Source organism: Mycteria americana, chromosome 12 (genome assembly GCF_035582795.1).
Source record: "Mycteria americana isolate JAX WOST 10 ecotype Jacksonville Zoo and Gardens chromosome 12, USCA_MyAme_1.0, whole genome shotgun sequence".
Taxonomy (NCBI): domain Eukaryota; kingdom Metazoa; phylum Chordata; class Aves; order Ciconiiformes; family Ciconiidae; genus Mycteria; species Mycteria americana.
Window position 1 is genome coordinate 17,077,622 of NC_134376.1, and position 14,354 is coordinate 17,091,975.

General features: G+C 58.0%; 1 protein-coding gene across 1 annotated transcript in view; it reads left to right on the plus strand.

The window, feature by feature from the left end:
• The first annotated feature begins 6,844 nt into the window (after positions 1–6,844).
• The window catches only part of AXIN1 (axin 1), a 75,526-nt gene continuing 68,016 nt past the window's right edge, over positions 6,845–14,354 (plus strand). The window contains exons 1-2 of the mRNA XM_075514919.1: positions 6,845–7,096; positions 9,265–10,236. Coding sequence (XP_075371034.1) covers positions 9,359–10,236 — 878 coding nt within the window. The 5' untranslated portion in view covers positions 6,845–7,096; positions 9,265–9,358. The remainder of the gene's footprint in view (positions 7,097–9,264; positions 10,237–14,354) is intronic.

Sequence of the window (14,354 nt, forward strand, 5' to 3'; positions counted from 1 at the left end):
CGCCAAGCTTGCTTTCACCAGCCAGGCTAGTGACCACATCTAAGCCAGAAGATCTCCCGCAGTGTTGCAAAACAGATCTGCGAGAGCGGAGCAACCGATATTTCCAGCAGGACTCTTGAGATCGGCCTTCTCTTACTCCCCAGTAGCCCAGCCGGTCGGGACCACTGATGGCTGGATAAAGCAGGTCCGCCTCTCCCACCAGGATCAAACAGGCTGAATTAGCACAGGCTGCTCCGGGACAACCCTGCCGGCAGGGACCAGCTGTCTCAACGCAGCTGTCAACCATGTGAGCCACCAGCCGGACCCCGCGTTCCTCCCCGGGGATGGTGCCCACCGCCTGCCCACCTTGTCCTGTCCCACCACGGGGATGCCGGAGCAGCAGCCGCAGAGGGCGAGCGAGCGATGCCCCGGGGCAGGTGGGTGAGCCCTGGCTCTGCAGTGGAGCTTGGGGACCAGGGACGGGGATGTCCCCCCGACGCCGCTGCTCCCTCCCGCCCCGGCTCTGTAAGGTGGGACTATTCCTGTAGCGATAACCGCTCCAGAGCCCCCGCGTTCAGGGACAGGACAGTCCCAGCATGGCTCGGGGCAGAGCAGAGCCCGCTCCAGACATCTCCATCTCATGGAGGGCCAAGATGTGAAGTGTGTCCTTCAGGACCATGGGAGCAGGACCCCCTCCTGCAAGCAGGGACCGGAGGGTGTCCCCCCCTGGCCCAGCTCCCCTGCAAGCATCTGCTGGGCAGGGTGGTCCCAGCAGGGACGAACTGACATCTCTTCTCTCTGCAGAGCGGCGCTGCTGGGACGCGCGTGGACGGCGTCCCATCCCCGGCCCCCCGAGAGGAGCAGCGAGCCTGGTGGTCTGGAGCACGGAGAGGCAGGCGTGCGGGGCGCAGGCCTAGGGCGGACCCCAAAGGTGGGTGCGGGAAGGCGCGCGTGGGGTGGGACGTCACCCGGGGGTGCCCACCTTCACCGGCCGGCGATGAAGAGCATTGGGCACTGGCGATGCTGGCTGAGCGTGCGTGTGATGGCTTTTGGCAGAGAGGGCTGATCAAACCTGGGGGAGTCCGGGGGTCTCGGATCCGGCAGGGGTCTGGCAGGCTCTCTTTGCTCTGCCGGACATGGGCAACTCTTCCCCAGCAGTGGCACGGGGGCCAGGTGGAGGGCCGGGGGGACACCGAGGGCCTGGCGTCGGATCGTGCGCTCCTTTCCCGTGCCGTGGCCCAGAGCGGCAGCGCCGGCTCCTTGCCCGGGCAGGGCCGGGGCACGTGCTGCATCCTTGCCATTCAGCAGGGAGGGGCTCAGCAGCCGCCCATCGCCCGCTCCCACCCTGAGCGAGGTCCCAGAAGAAGCTAGGTCTCTGCCCAGGGGATTTCAAGGTTTAAGGACTTGAATTTCAACCTTAAATCCCGCTTGTAGCCTCAGTCCCGTAGCTTTTGCCGTGGGTTTTATGCAACCCCTAGAGCATCATTGGATGGTTCATCAATTACAGCTGATTTTCCCGAAGGAGATTGCACCTACCCCAAGGTATCGTCACTGTGTGAGAGAAATAGCTGGCCGGTTATCGGGTGATCAGCTCATCTGGAGCAGCCTTCCAAGGCATGGCGTGAGCTCGTCCATCATCTTTTTTGGAGGAAACGCCAGGTTTAGGGGCTCTGTAATCTGGCAGGGGAAGGCGAAGCAGAGCTGGGGGAAGGAGGCTGATGCCAGGGCAGGCACAAGGGGAAACACCAAGCGGGGATGCTGCCGGGGCTGAAGACAGAATGAGACCCTGGGGAGAACAGGCCAGGGTGCCGGGACACTGCAGGGGCTCTGGGTAACGTGTGGGGGCTTTCCCCTGCCGTGCGGGCATCTGCCCCACCACGGGCAAACGCTGGCAGCTACAAAAACTGCTGCCTGAGCTGGCCCGGGCCCTCCTGCCCTTACGTTCCTGGAAGGAGGCCACCCTGGCTGGAGGGCTGGAGTTTTTCTTATTTTTCATGTGAGCAGTAAAACCTTTGCCCCATCCACCCGCTCCAGCCCTGTACCTGGGAGGGGGGAGGCCCGGGGACCCCCGGTGTACCCTGAGGATTTGCAAGCGAGCACCTATGTGGGAACGGGAGTGGACTGGGAAACTGGGATGATTTTGCTGGAGGGGAAGGACTCGAGCGCCCAGAGCAGCCGAGCCCCGCACCTTTCCCGCCTGCCTGGAACAGCAGGCTCAGGCGTGGGCTTTATAAAAGAGCAGCATCTGAGCAAAAAGGCATAAGCTTGGTGTCCAAATGGTGCTTTGCCCAGCACTGGAGGCAAATCCAAGGCAAGCTGACAAATTTGGGTGTGTTTGCCTCTTTTGAGGTGGGGAATCCAAAGCAGCAGGTACATCAGGCTGCTTGTGGGACCGCACCACGGGGACTCGGAAAGCGGCTCCTGTGGGAGAGCGGATGGGAGAGACTCGGAAAGCGGATGCCGTGGGGGGCTGACATTGCCAGGATGGGGAGATATCTTTAGACCAGTGCCTCCTGCAAGAAGGGATGCTGTGAGGGTTCAAACCAGCATTGCCCGCTTCAGCTCTCACCCCCAGCCCCTGGCATGGCTGCCCGTAGGTCCTCACTGTCCAAGCGGGGAGGTGCTCCGTCCCTCCCAGCCCGGTCGTACCCGTGGCCGCTTCTCTGCTTTGTTCTCCTGCCAGCCGTGTCCTGTGGCCCCACTTGCTCGTCACCTCCGCGGCAGTGCCCCTGGGCTGCGGGTGCCCGGTCCGAGCTGGGCTCTTCAGGGTGCCCTCGGTTCCCGCTGCCACAACGCCAATACCTTTATCTTGACTGCTAATACATTTTCTTCCTCCTGCTCTGCAAGTGTCATCTTGCCAGCGGTCCACGAGAGAGCTATCGGCCTCCTCTTCCACCCCGCGGCATTTTTTTCTTGGCAGCCCCTTCTGCCATCACTGCTCACGTAGCCAAACCCAACGCCTGCCTCAGAAAGGAGGGTGCTCCAGGCATGAGGCGGGGGTGCGGTACGCAGAGGGTCCCTCTGAGGGCGAGCTGCCATTTGCCTCTGCCAGCGATCGCTGTAGGATGTCACACTTCAGGGTATTTCTGTTTGTCCTCCAGTTTCAAAAAGGTTTTTTACTAAAACCGAAATTCGGCACCACTTATGACCTTGCAGGGTCCTTTTAAAGCACAGCCAAAGGTTGAACAGCACCATCTAGTGCGCTTCATCCCGAAACCGCCCGTGCCGGAGGGACGCCGGCTCTCACCCACGCACATCTCTGCCGTTAGAAGGGTACGCTGGATGCTGACAGCCCACCAGCCATCAAACATCAGCGCCGGGTCAGGCCCGCCTTGCTTTGGGGAAGCCGGTGAGTCGCTACAAAGAGAGGAATTAATTTGAGATGAATATTGTCAGTGCTGAAGCTGAACCGAGCGCTCTCAGCCTCTGCAGAAGTGCTGCTGGAAGGCTGGCGGCTCCCAAGCCAGGCCGGCAGGGAGCTGGTGGTGCTAGCAGAAATCGTCCCTTTGCAGCTCTGAGAGATGGGAGTGAAGGGCTTGCAGGGAGGCTCTGCGAACCGCACCACACGACCGTTGCGTGCACGGCGTCGGGCTGCTTGGATACGGCCCCAGGCCCTTTAGACCATAGGCTGAGAGCAGCTCCCGCATCACTAGCGTTTGCTGGCTTTTCCAGGCAGAACTGAGTGTGTGTGCACCAGGAGCCGGGCAGCGTGCGGCATCCCAGGCGTGCACGGGGACCAGCCTCGGCTGCAGGCTGACGCCAGGTCTGCACCAAAACACGGCTGGCATCTCGGCTGTGGCAGTTTTGGGGAGGTATAAGGCAGCGCCACGCCACCGACTGATGAAGAAGGGAGAAATGATCCGGTTTGGTTCATTGGCCTCTACCCTTTGCTGAAAGACCTCGCAGGCTGATTCCCCCCCGCCCCGTGTAGCCAGGGATGCTTGGTTTGGTTTTTCACCTGTTTGATGTCCCCAGGTAAATCTTGAAGTAGTTGATGCTGGCCCCTGGCAAAGCGCAGGGAGGAGGCTCCTCAGCATGGGTGAACCGAGGTGTGAAAGGCGGGAGGGGGCTCTGGAGGGAGCCCATGGCTCTCCCAGCCCCGCTCAGCCCTGCTAGAGGACCAGAAAATGGCAAGGCACCGGGAGGGCTTGGCATCAGCCTGGAGGGAATTTGGCCCTTCCAGCCCACCGAGGGGCAGCTGCCTTTGCTGGACAGGGCAGCGCCGGCTCCGCTGCCTCGGGGCACCGGGACGGAGGGTGCACGCAGCGATCCCGCGCTGCTGGAAGGGACCCACTGGCTGGGCTGGAGCTGGCTCCTCACCCCGGCGGTGTCCCCTGCGCCGGGGGAAGGCGGCCGAGAGCTGGTGGGTGCAAGAGAAGCCCCCGGCACTTCTCTCACCGCCCCAGGTCCAGCCTGGCCCCGAGTAGCAGTAAGCAGCCCCGGGGCATGCCAGGCCCCCACACTTCAGCCACCGGCATCCTGGTGCGCCAAACTTGTCGCCCCCACCCCCTCGGTCCCCCCCTTGCCACGGAGAAATCTGGCTCCGGTTTCTCATGCAAACTCAGTTCGGGCCATGAAATCTTGCTGGGCCTTTCTCTGGGAGATGAAAAGCTCTCTAATACCTGATCATCTCTCGCCCATGAAGCTGCTGAAGCGCTATAATCGAGGCACCTCTGGGGCTCCTTTGAACTAGCTAGGGAGGCTGCGGTTCTCGGGCATCCCCCTGCAAAGCAGGGGTCGGTTTTAACTCTTCTCCACCTTCTCTCTAATTTCTCACCATCCTTTCTGAAACATGGATGCTGGAACCCCTTCTGCCGTAGGACCCAGCCCCGTCCCAGCCGGGACGTGCCCCGTGGGGAGCCTGCTGCTCCTGCCCTGTCCCTCCTGCCTCTTCAACTCCCCCCCGAGCCCGTCCTTGCCAGAGCGCAGTTTTCCAGCAGAAGGGCCCTGGGCTCGACGGAGGGATGATCCTTGTGCAGCTGCTCGCATTCAACCACGTTTTATTTCCCCGGGACTCAGCTTATGAAGTTTTCTACAGCTGTCTTGACCTCGTCCGTGTCTCCTGCCCCTCTCATTTCCCTGGCCCCGGTGTTTTTCTCAGCAGGGCTTTTTAATCTATTTCTAGACCATTGATGGAAATGCTGAATAGCATTGGGCTTCCCATCCAGCCCCCGGACACCCACTGAGAGCGCTCCCATTCTGCCAGGATTCCCCATTGATGGCTGTCGGTTTGCCAGCTCCCAGTCCCTTTAAGGTGTCTCTCTTGATGTTGTATTGTGCTAATTTTTAATCAGAATACTATATGGATTAAGTCACATGCCTGAACAGAGTCCAGGTCTATTATTTCTATGCCATAACCTTTATCAGCCAAACTTGTAATCTCTTCAAAGGATGACATCGGAGTTTGACAAGAGCTATTTTCCAGAAACCAGGCTGATTGCATTAATTATATTCCCATCCTTTAATTCTTTACCAGCTGAATCCCACATCAGCTTGTCTAGTATTAATGCCCAAGATCAGCGTTGCATTGCTACATGTAAATCAGCGCCGAGCGTCGTTCACATGAAAGAGCGCAAGGAGCCGCACCGGCCAGCCGGGCTCCGCGCCAGGGCGGGAAGGGGAGCACCGCTGCCCGGGGTGGACTTCTGTGCCTTTCAGAAGGCTGGAAAAAAAAGTTGTACGTTTCTGAAGGTGTTCCCTAAATGCATGGAAACAGGCACATGCAGTAGAATAATTGCATCAAAAACCGGAAACCATCCCTATCGGAAATCTTTCTGAGTCGTTTCTGATTTGAGAGGGCTGTCTCGGGGCTTGCTTGCGTGTTCAGCTTTTGGGACGGTACCGAAGGGTCTGCCTGGCTCGGTCCCAGGGCTCTGAGCGTATCATCGCTTTGCAGGGAAGAAGCAGGCTCCGCGTTTCCCCGTTGCACTGCTCTCGTTCGGTCTCTGCATCTGGTAATCTCCTTCTTCCTGCAACGTCCCCCATGACTCCGGGACAGCCTTCGCCTCAGGGCCGGGGTACCCTGCCTGGCCAGAAGCTCCATCTCGGGGTAAGACACGCCTTTCCCGGGAGTCTCCATGTTGTTTGACCCATTTCAGTCCGTACAGTGCCACCTCTTGGCAAGTCCCCTTATTTCTCCCCGCCGCAGAATTGCCCTGCTCAGAGAAGCAGGACCCACGCTGCGGTTTCTAAGCCGGCTCTAGTTGTTCATGGAGACAAAAGCCGCCGGCGGAGCAGCCACCGCGCTCCTCCGTCCCCGGGCCCGCTGGTGCGCGGTCCCTCCCGGGCAGAGCCTGCCTGAAGACGCTGCCATTCGCTCCCGGACGGAGCAGGAGGGGCCCACGGCGGCTCTGAGGGCGGCTGCCTTCCCGCTGCTGAGCCAAGCCAGCTCCTCCGCCAGGCCGTGGAGGTCTCCGCAGCGTGACCCTCTCCCGGGCCGTCCCCTGCCCGGGATGCTCGGAGGAGCTCCGCCGGGCTCCTCTCGGCCGGAGCGGGACGGAGTCCTGGAGCCGCCCAGCCCTCGAGCGAGGCACCAGCCCAGCCGGGGCTCTGCTGGGGCCCCCCGCGCCACGCCTGGACCCTCGGCCATGTGCCCGGGGCTCCGCGGGGCTCGAGGCTTCCTCGGGCGGGGCGCCGCCGTGCGCCTCCCCGCCGGCCCAGCAGCGAGCGCGGCGTGCCGCGGCTACGGGCCGCCCTGCCCTGCCCTGCCCGGCCCGGCCCGGCCGGCCGCCGCCACCGCCGGGGCCCGGCCGCCGCGTGCCCCCGCGCCGCCTCCCCCGGGCCGGGCCGGGCCGGGCCCGCTCCGCTCCGCTCCGCCCCCGCGGCCGGCCGCCGGCGCGGGCTGCCGGTCCCGCAGTACCGGCCGGGGGCGCGGGGGGCGCGGCTGAGCCGCTCTCCCCGGCGCTGGGAGGCAGCGGCGCAGGCGGAGCGGAGCGGTGCGGGGCTCGCTGCTGCTCTCTCCCTGTCGCCGCCACAAGCCAGCGGCCGCGGCCATGGGCGTCCCGGGCCGCCCGCTTTGTGCCGCCGCCGCCCCGCCGCCGCCCGCCGCCCCGGGCCGCCGCTGCTGAGCCGCATGGGCCGGGCCCCGCGCCGCCGCCGCCGCTGCTGCTCCGTGCGGGTGAGTGAGTGAGCGGGGAGGCGGCCCCGAGCCCAGGCCCTGCGCCGAGGCCGCGCCGGAGGCCGCCGCCGGGCGGGAGGCGCGGGGCCGCGCCGGGCGCCGCCGAGCCGGCGCTAGGCCGCCCTGGGCGCGGAGGGGCGGGCGCCTGCCGGCGGCCCCGGGCCGCGCCGCGCCGCGGAGGGCAAGCGGGGCCGGGGGCGGCGGCGGCGGCGGCGGCGGGGGGCCGGCCCGGGTCGCCTCCCCCGAAGTTGCCCCGGGGCGGCGGGGGGCCCCGCGCGGCGCCCTGTCAGCGGCCGGGGCTGCCCGCGGAGCTCTGCCCCGGCCCGGCGCCTCCCGCGGGGGGGCAGCCCGGGGCGGCGGGGGCCCGGCCGGGCCGGGGGCGAGGCCGCCTCTGTGAGGCGGGGGTCCCCCTCCGGGGAGAGAGGGGCGGCCGGGCGCCTCGCTCGGCTCCGGCCGGCGCTCGCCCGCTCTCGGCGGGCATCCCGCGGGGCTCCCCCGGGCCGGGGCGAGGAGCGAGCGCCGCCTCGCCGCAACAATGACCGACATGGCTGTGGGGCCGCTGGCCGGGGCCGAGGGGCTGCCCCCGGGGCCGGAGGGGCTGCCCCAAGGGGGCCACCAGCACTCGGGCAGGGCAACTGCGGACCTTCGCCGGGGAGGTGCGTGCGAGCCCGGCGCTCGCATCCAGCACCGGGGTGAAAGCGGCCCAGAAACGCGGCAGGGTGCGAAAGGCCGGCCCCGTTCCCGGTGCCAGGGCAGCGGCTGCGTGCTCCGGGCGGCCGGGCTGGGCGCGAGGGCGGCGCTGGCTCCTGCGGCGGCGGGGCCTGCACCGGGCCTGGCCGGGCTCGCCGGCCGCTCCGCGTCTGGCCGGGCTTATTCCGCGATGCGCAGGTGGGCTGTGAGGCCAGGCGTGGCGTAGGCGGCGGTTCTTGGTTCAGCTGGGGAGGGGGAACGGGGGGGAAAACGGCAGAGCATCCCAAAGAGGCGTTCGTTGGAGCGGGGCGAGCTTTGAGAGGGAGGCTGAGCTGAAACGTGTCTTCCCTGGTACGTTTTCACGTGCAACGGAGTCGGTGCAAGGAGGAATTCGTCGGGCAGCCGGTGCGTTGCGGTACTGGGAGCTTCGAGGCCGATGCTGTTCTGTAAAACAAGACTTTTGCTACTGTCTTTAAATCGTGAAGTTACCTTGTTGAGCAGTGGAAGTGGCGGCCCAGGGGTTGTCCTCGCCCTCCTTCCCCACACCTCCCATCCTCCATGTTGGCTCGTTGCTCTTTAAAAACATTGTGCTTGATCAGATTTCTTTCTCGAGATGGTTTTCTCATCTTTCTTTGATGACCTGAAATTTTCCCAGGCTCGTAGCATGCAATGTCGTTAGCGTAAATGAACCTTTTCTTAATGGCCTGTCTATGAAAACCGGTGCCAGACCTGAGCTCCTGTGCTAACATGCCCATTTGAAGCAAGAATTCAGTCCAGATGCCCAAAATATTGGGGTCAGCGATGCATCTGGATTCCCCTAGAGCTAGACGAGGCGACGCAGTGTATTTCTAAAACGCAGAGATTTGCGAGGAATGTGGCGCTGGTATGTCACTTGAGCGTACAAAAGCCACCTGTGTTTGATTAAGGTGCAGTCTCGCTTTTGGGACTAACTGGATAGTCTTTCAAAATATTTTTCGCAAGCCTTAAACTCCTGTTTGGGGATGAGAACTTGCTAGATCAGTAGCCAGATAAAAACATGCTGCCTTAGTACGACCTGCTGCATGTGCTGTCCAGGTAGGCCGTGCAGAGGAGTTAACGGCAGCGCAGAAGATGGCGTGTGTCCTGTGGCTCTGCGTGGTACCTGAGTGTAGATCGCTTGGACGTGGGGACTGCCAGATCCCAGGGTCCTGTAAAACCACCAGTGTTGTGCAGTTGGCCGCTGTTTTTGCGTAGCACCGGCCGTATCAGTGATGCCGAATGCTGGATGTAAAGTTTTCGGATAGTCTGTAACTGTCATTTTTAGAGGGTGCCTGGTTTGGGCCCAGTTCTGTGCTCTCCGAAGTCGCTGAGAGCTTTGCCATTGATTCTGCTGAAAAAGAGGCGTTAATGCAGTAATGGTGCGAGCAAAATTAGCGATTTGTAATCTTAGAGTGTTTATTTACAGTGGTACTCACTTATTTTTTTCTCATCTGTTTCAGCCAAACAAACTCGTACACCTTGGAGCTACAAATATTGGTGATTTGAGATTTGAGCTCATCCCCCACTGTTCCTGCGCAAGCAAGGACCAGAAAAATGAATATCCAGGGGAAGGGCTTCCCCTTGGACCTTGGAGGAAGCTTCACTGAAGATGCTCCAAGGCCACCGGTTCCTGGTGAGGAGGGGGAACTCGTGTCCACGGATCCAAGGCCAGTTAGCCACGGTTTCTACTCCAGTAAAAGCGATGTGGTTAGAAATGAGACGTCCACGGCAACACCGAGGCGCTCTGATTTGGATTTGGGGTACGAGCCCGAGGGGAGCGCTTCGCCAACTCCACCCTACCTGAAGTGGGCCGAGTCGCTGCACTCCCTGCTGGATGATCAAGACGGTATCAACCTCTTCAGGACTTTCCTGAAACAGGAGGACTGCGCGGATCTGCTGGACTTCTGGTTTGCCTGCAGCGGCTTCAGGAAGCTGGAACAGTGCACGTCTAATGAGGAAAAAAGACTCAAGCTGGCAAAAGCCATTTACAAAAAATACATCCTCGACAACAACGGCATTGTGTCCCGGCAGATCAAACCGGCCACAAAAAGCTTCATCAAAGACTGCGTCATGAAACTGCAGATTGACCCCGACATGTTTGACCAGGCCCAAACAGAGATTCAGTGCATGATAGAAGACAATACCTACCCTTTGTTCCTTAAGTCGGATATTTATTTGGAATACACGAGGACAGGTGGGGAAAGTCCAAAAATTTATAGCGATCCGAGCTCAGGGTCTGGGACAGGTAAAGGGCTACCCGGTTATCTGCCAACTCTGAACGAGGACGAGGAGTGGAAATGTGACCAAGAGGCCGAGCCCGAGGCCAGCAGGGACTCGGCGCCTTCCAGCAGGCTCACGCAGAAGCTGCTTCTGGAGACGGCCACGCAGCGTGCCTCCTCGGCTCGGCGCTACAGCGAGGGGAGGGAGTTCAGGTAGGTGAGCGCCGGGGCAGCGTCCCTTCTGCGGGGTGCCTCCGGGGAATGGATCGGGGAGCCGCCGCAGGCGCGGGGGTGATGGGAAACCTCGAAGGACCTTGGGTGGTGGGGAGCATCCGCATCGGTACCGAATGGTGTCGCGTGGGTGCTTTGGTGGAATGCAAAGCTTTATTTGAAAATAGTCGCAGGTTGGTTTAAGGGTGTCTTTGGCCGTTCCTGTCTGCCCCGAATCATCCCTGCAGCACGTTCCTTTCCTGGGGAAGCTGCTGCTGGACGCGGTCTGGAGGCAGGTGGGCTTGGTGGGCAGCGCAGAGCCGCGGGCAGTCCTCGTGCACGTGCAGGGAGTCGAGCAAGCTGCAGTTTCAGATTGGCCGTAGCCTGCACCCGCAGCAGGTCAGTGTTCAGTTACAGGAATGCAGGCGAGTACAGCTCATGGTAAAACTTATTGCAAATACACCAGGAAATTGTTGTGATGAGCCAGAACTAGAGGCTGCAGGAAGCTTGCAGGAGATACGCTCACCTCTATAATGTTTGTACGGGTCAAACAGGGATCACAGAGCTCCCTGAAAATGGTGCTGCTTTGCACACGAGATTCCCAGCACCGAATTCTAGCGGTGTCAAAGTCAGAATCACGGACTCCGGTTAAAACCGTTCCTTGCTGCAGCTTTTCCCTTCATCAAAGCAATTGCTGGTTTTTTTTTTTAACTGGAGGAGTTGCACAGTTTTGCAGCCTGTTTTTTTTCTGGGTCCCCCACCCACTTCCAGCCAACATGGATTTTGAAACTTGCTGAGAGCTCAGTTAAAATTCCAGACAATTAACTTAGCAGGGAGCTCTCTGGGATCAATAAGCGTGTGTGTGTCTAACCCTTGCTGAATCAACAGAACCCGGCCAGAACACATTCCTACTTTTTTTTTTTTTTTTTTTTTTAACTAAAATCTCCTTGTTTTAAGACCTGCTTAGGCTAAAATCTGACGCTTTGTGAAGGTTACGAAATGAAGTAGCTGAACTGTCCTCTTCAAAGCCGCCTGCCTTATGAAAAGCATTTCTGTGTTTAATCTCCCTCGGCCGTCCCTTTAGGCTGGCAGCTGGAAACGCATCCCGCCTCGCGCAAGGTCTCGGCGCCTTTCAGCTGGCGAAATGTTTTCGGTTTGATTCTTGTTTTCTTACAGATTTCAAGGAGGGGATGTTGCATGTGAAACTCTTGGGGGGGAAAAAGAAGGGAATTCATGTGGACTCCCACTGTTTTAATCAGGAGTCGGAAAAACAAAATCCCAGGGTCCTGGGACTTTCCCGTCGAGTTAATAAAAACCTTGAATGTTTCTTGAAGTGCATTTTCACTGAGCGGTCAGGTACTTGCCATAAGCGAAGGATTAGAAAAGTCTACGATTTAAGTAACTTTTTATTTAAGCGATAATGGCTTTAAGATTGAAAAGAACTTATTTGAGGTTCAGCTGTGTTTGGTTTCCTTACTAGAGCAGGTAGCAAAAACCTGCATGCAACACTTGCTTCATGCATGCAAGCACATGCAACGTGCTTCTCAGCTCCGGCTTCAGAAAAAAAATGCACTTTACCCATTGTCTGAATATATCTGTGCCAGATTTTGAAATGGTTTAAGAAGCGTGCTGTGAAATAGAAGTGTTTTGGAGTAGAGCTGGGCAGTTTCATACCAGATTGGAATACCATGAAATAAATCTTTACCTGGGGGATGGAGGTCAGAAAAAATGCATTACTATTAATTTGTAGTGTCCAACAGCCTGTCATTGTGGCTACTGACGCTCCGTTGACCTGTTGGGTAGGGAGACACGGAAATGTTTACTGTTCTCACCAGTGCAGGAGTCATTTCTCAGCCTGGAGTAACTGAAGATAAGTGATTTATTTTATTTTTTAAATGTTGGTATGTCAGCTCTAGTGGTGTCCAGAGCATCACGATGGAAGATGCTGCCGAACTGCATAATGTCTGCGTTTTTTTATTCTAAAAAATCTGCTGAGGTACTAATTTATGAGGTGATTGTTCCTCTTTGTGCAAGACCTTGTGGTTGAATTAACTTACTTCCTGGATGTTGTATAGCAATAGCTGTCTTGAAGAAGCTGGGTTTTAAACCGTAGCATCTTTATCCCGCAGACCTTTTTGTTCATTTACTTTCTCACCTGAGTAAGAGCGGTGGAAGCTGGCAGTGCTGCTTGCAGCAAGAAGCGATAGCTGCGTGCAGCATTTGAAAGGCTGGGTTCCAATTTATTTTGAAAATTTCCACAAACTTTTTTTTTTTTTTTTTGCATATGTGTGGAAGAATTTCTCGTTTCTGTTCTTGAGGGAGTGTTGAAATAAGCTGTTTTGCATTATATCGGAGGGCCTGTTTAATCTTCCCAAGATTGAACTTCTATTCCTTGGCTTCCATGGAAACCCTAAAAAAAGAGGAATCTGAGCAAATGCAATAGAAGTATTTCTCTGTGAGCAAATGAGCATCTTGAATCGGCTCCAAATATTTTGCAGCAGAAAGTTCGTAAATCTTGACACGGTAGCTCTGCTCTCAGAAGAGCAAACGTAAAAAATTCCTCAGACGGCAGAAGACAACCCGTTATTAGCGTTGGATATTTTGAAGGTGTGCAAATGTGCGTGCGTACGTGAGAATATCCCGAAGCCAAAAGCATCGCCGTTACCCACTGTGTTTTTGTATGCGTAGGAAAAGGCCAATAGTCATTATAGTTAGGCTCCTGCAAATTAATTGGACATTGGTTACGGATCAGTGAACTTCAAAGAGGGTAACCCCCGAAGATCTCGGGCATTAACTCGCAGCTTCCGAAAGTGACACTAACGTGGTTGTGAGGGCGGCTAAATCGTTCATTAACCTTCTTCTGACACGCCGGGACGGCGTTCCTCGGATCCGAAGAGCAGAAATTAAACCTGTGCCTGAGAACCGCCCTGCAGCCTGGTTTTTGAGCGCTCCAGGAGAACGCACACGTCTTAAAAAGCTGGAAATTTGGTGTTTGGCGGTGAAAGGTCGCAGTTGTGTCTTTTGTCGGGGTGGGTTTCTTCTGCCGTCTCTTTAGCTTTGCATCAGAAGGGGTTCCCCTCCCACTCCCAAAGCGTTGGGAAGCAGAGCCCGCGGCCGTTGCCTTTGCTTTCTTCCCGTGGCGGAAAGCAAGAAGAGCATACGGCGTTACGTGTGAGCAGCTCTGCTTTCGTCTTTTCTGAAAGACCAGCAAGCTGGGAGATGTAGGTTGGTTCTGCCAGTTGTTGTGGGTTTTGACCCGTGTCATGAAGTGCGCAACATGTTGAAAAGGAGACCTGGAGGATGGTGATGAGAGGACATGTGGTGGTAGGTGAGGTCTCAGTTGTTGGACATCAGAGAATATTGTGGTGGAGCTGATAAGCACGGATGGAGAAATTTCCCAGCGGGGGCTTTGATACACGTATGGATTGGTTTTCTTTAAAGGAAGCTGGCTACACGAGCTAAACTTTAATTTCCAGAGTGCTGAGCTGACTAAGCTCGTGGCGTTTCACGAGTGTTGGTGGTTCAAAAGAAAAGGCTGGGTGACGTGGTTCTCCACCGGGGCTGGCAGAAATCACCAGGAGAGTCCTTATGCTTGTGCCCACGTACTGCCAGCCTCCCTGGACACGCGTGAGAGCAGCTCTCCCCGAAACATACAGCCAGCGCTTCTTCATAACAGGGTACGCAGAGAAAGCAAGTGGAGAAACAACTGAAGGAGCTTTTAGAGGGGTGTGACAACCTCTGCTCTGAGCGGGTGCAACGGCGAACTGTAACGTGGAGAGGAACGGCGCAGGCCGGTTCAGGGAAGATGCGGGATCTCTCCATTGCTCGGGCAGCGTAAACGGTCCAGCGGTCAGAAGCTGGGCCTGCATCACAAAGAAGCTAAAATTTAGCTGGCAGGCCTAATTTTGAGGTTGGCTGCTTCATTCATAATGAAATATTAAATCACAAGCTTTGACTCAAGACTGTGTGGTGAAGGAGTCGGTGTCATTTGTACCGAACGGGTGGAAAATTGGGGATGCAAAATCACAAACGCTTATGCAGGAGCAGTCTGCGTTTGGAAAGCTTAAGGCAAGCATTACTGTCTTACCGATGCTTCTTTTAACTGGAGAAGCAGCATGTGC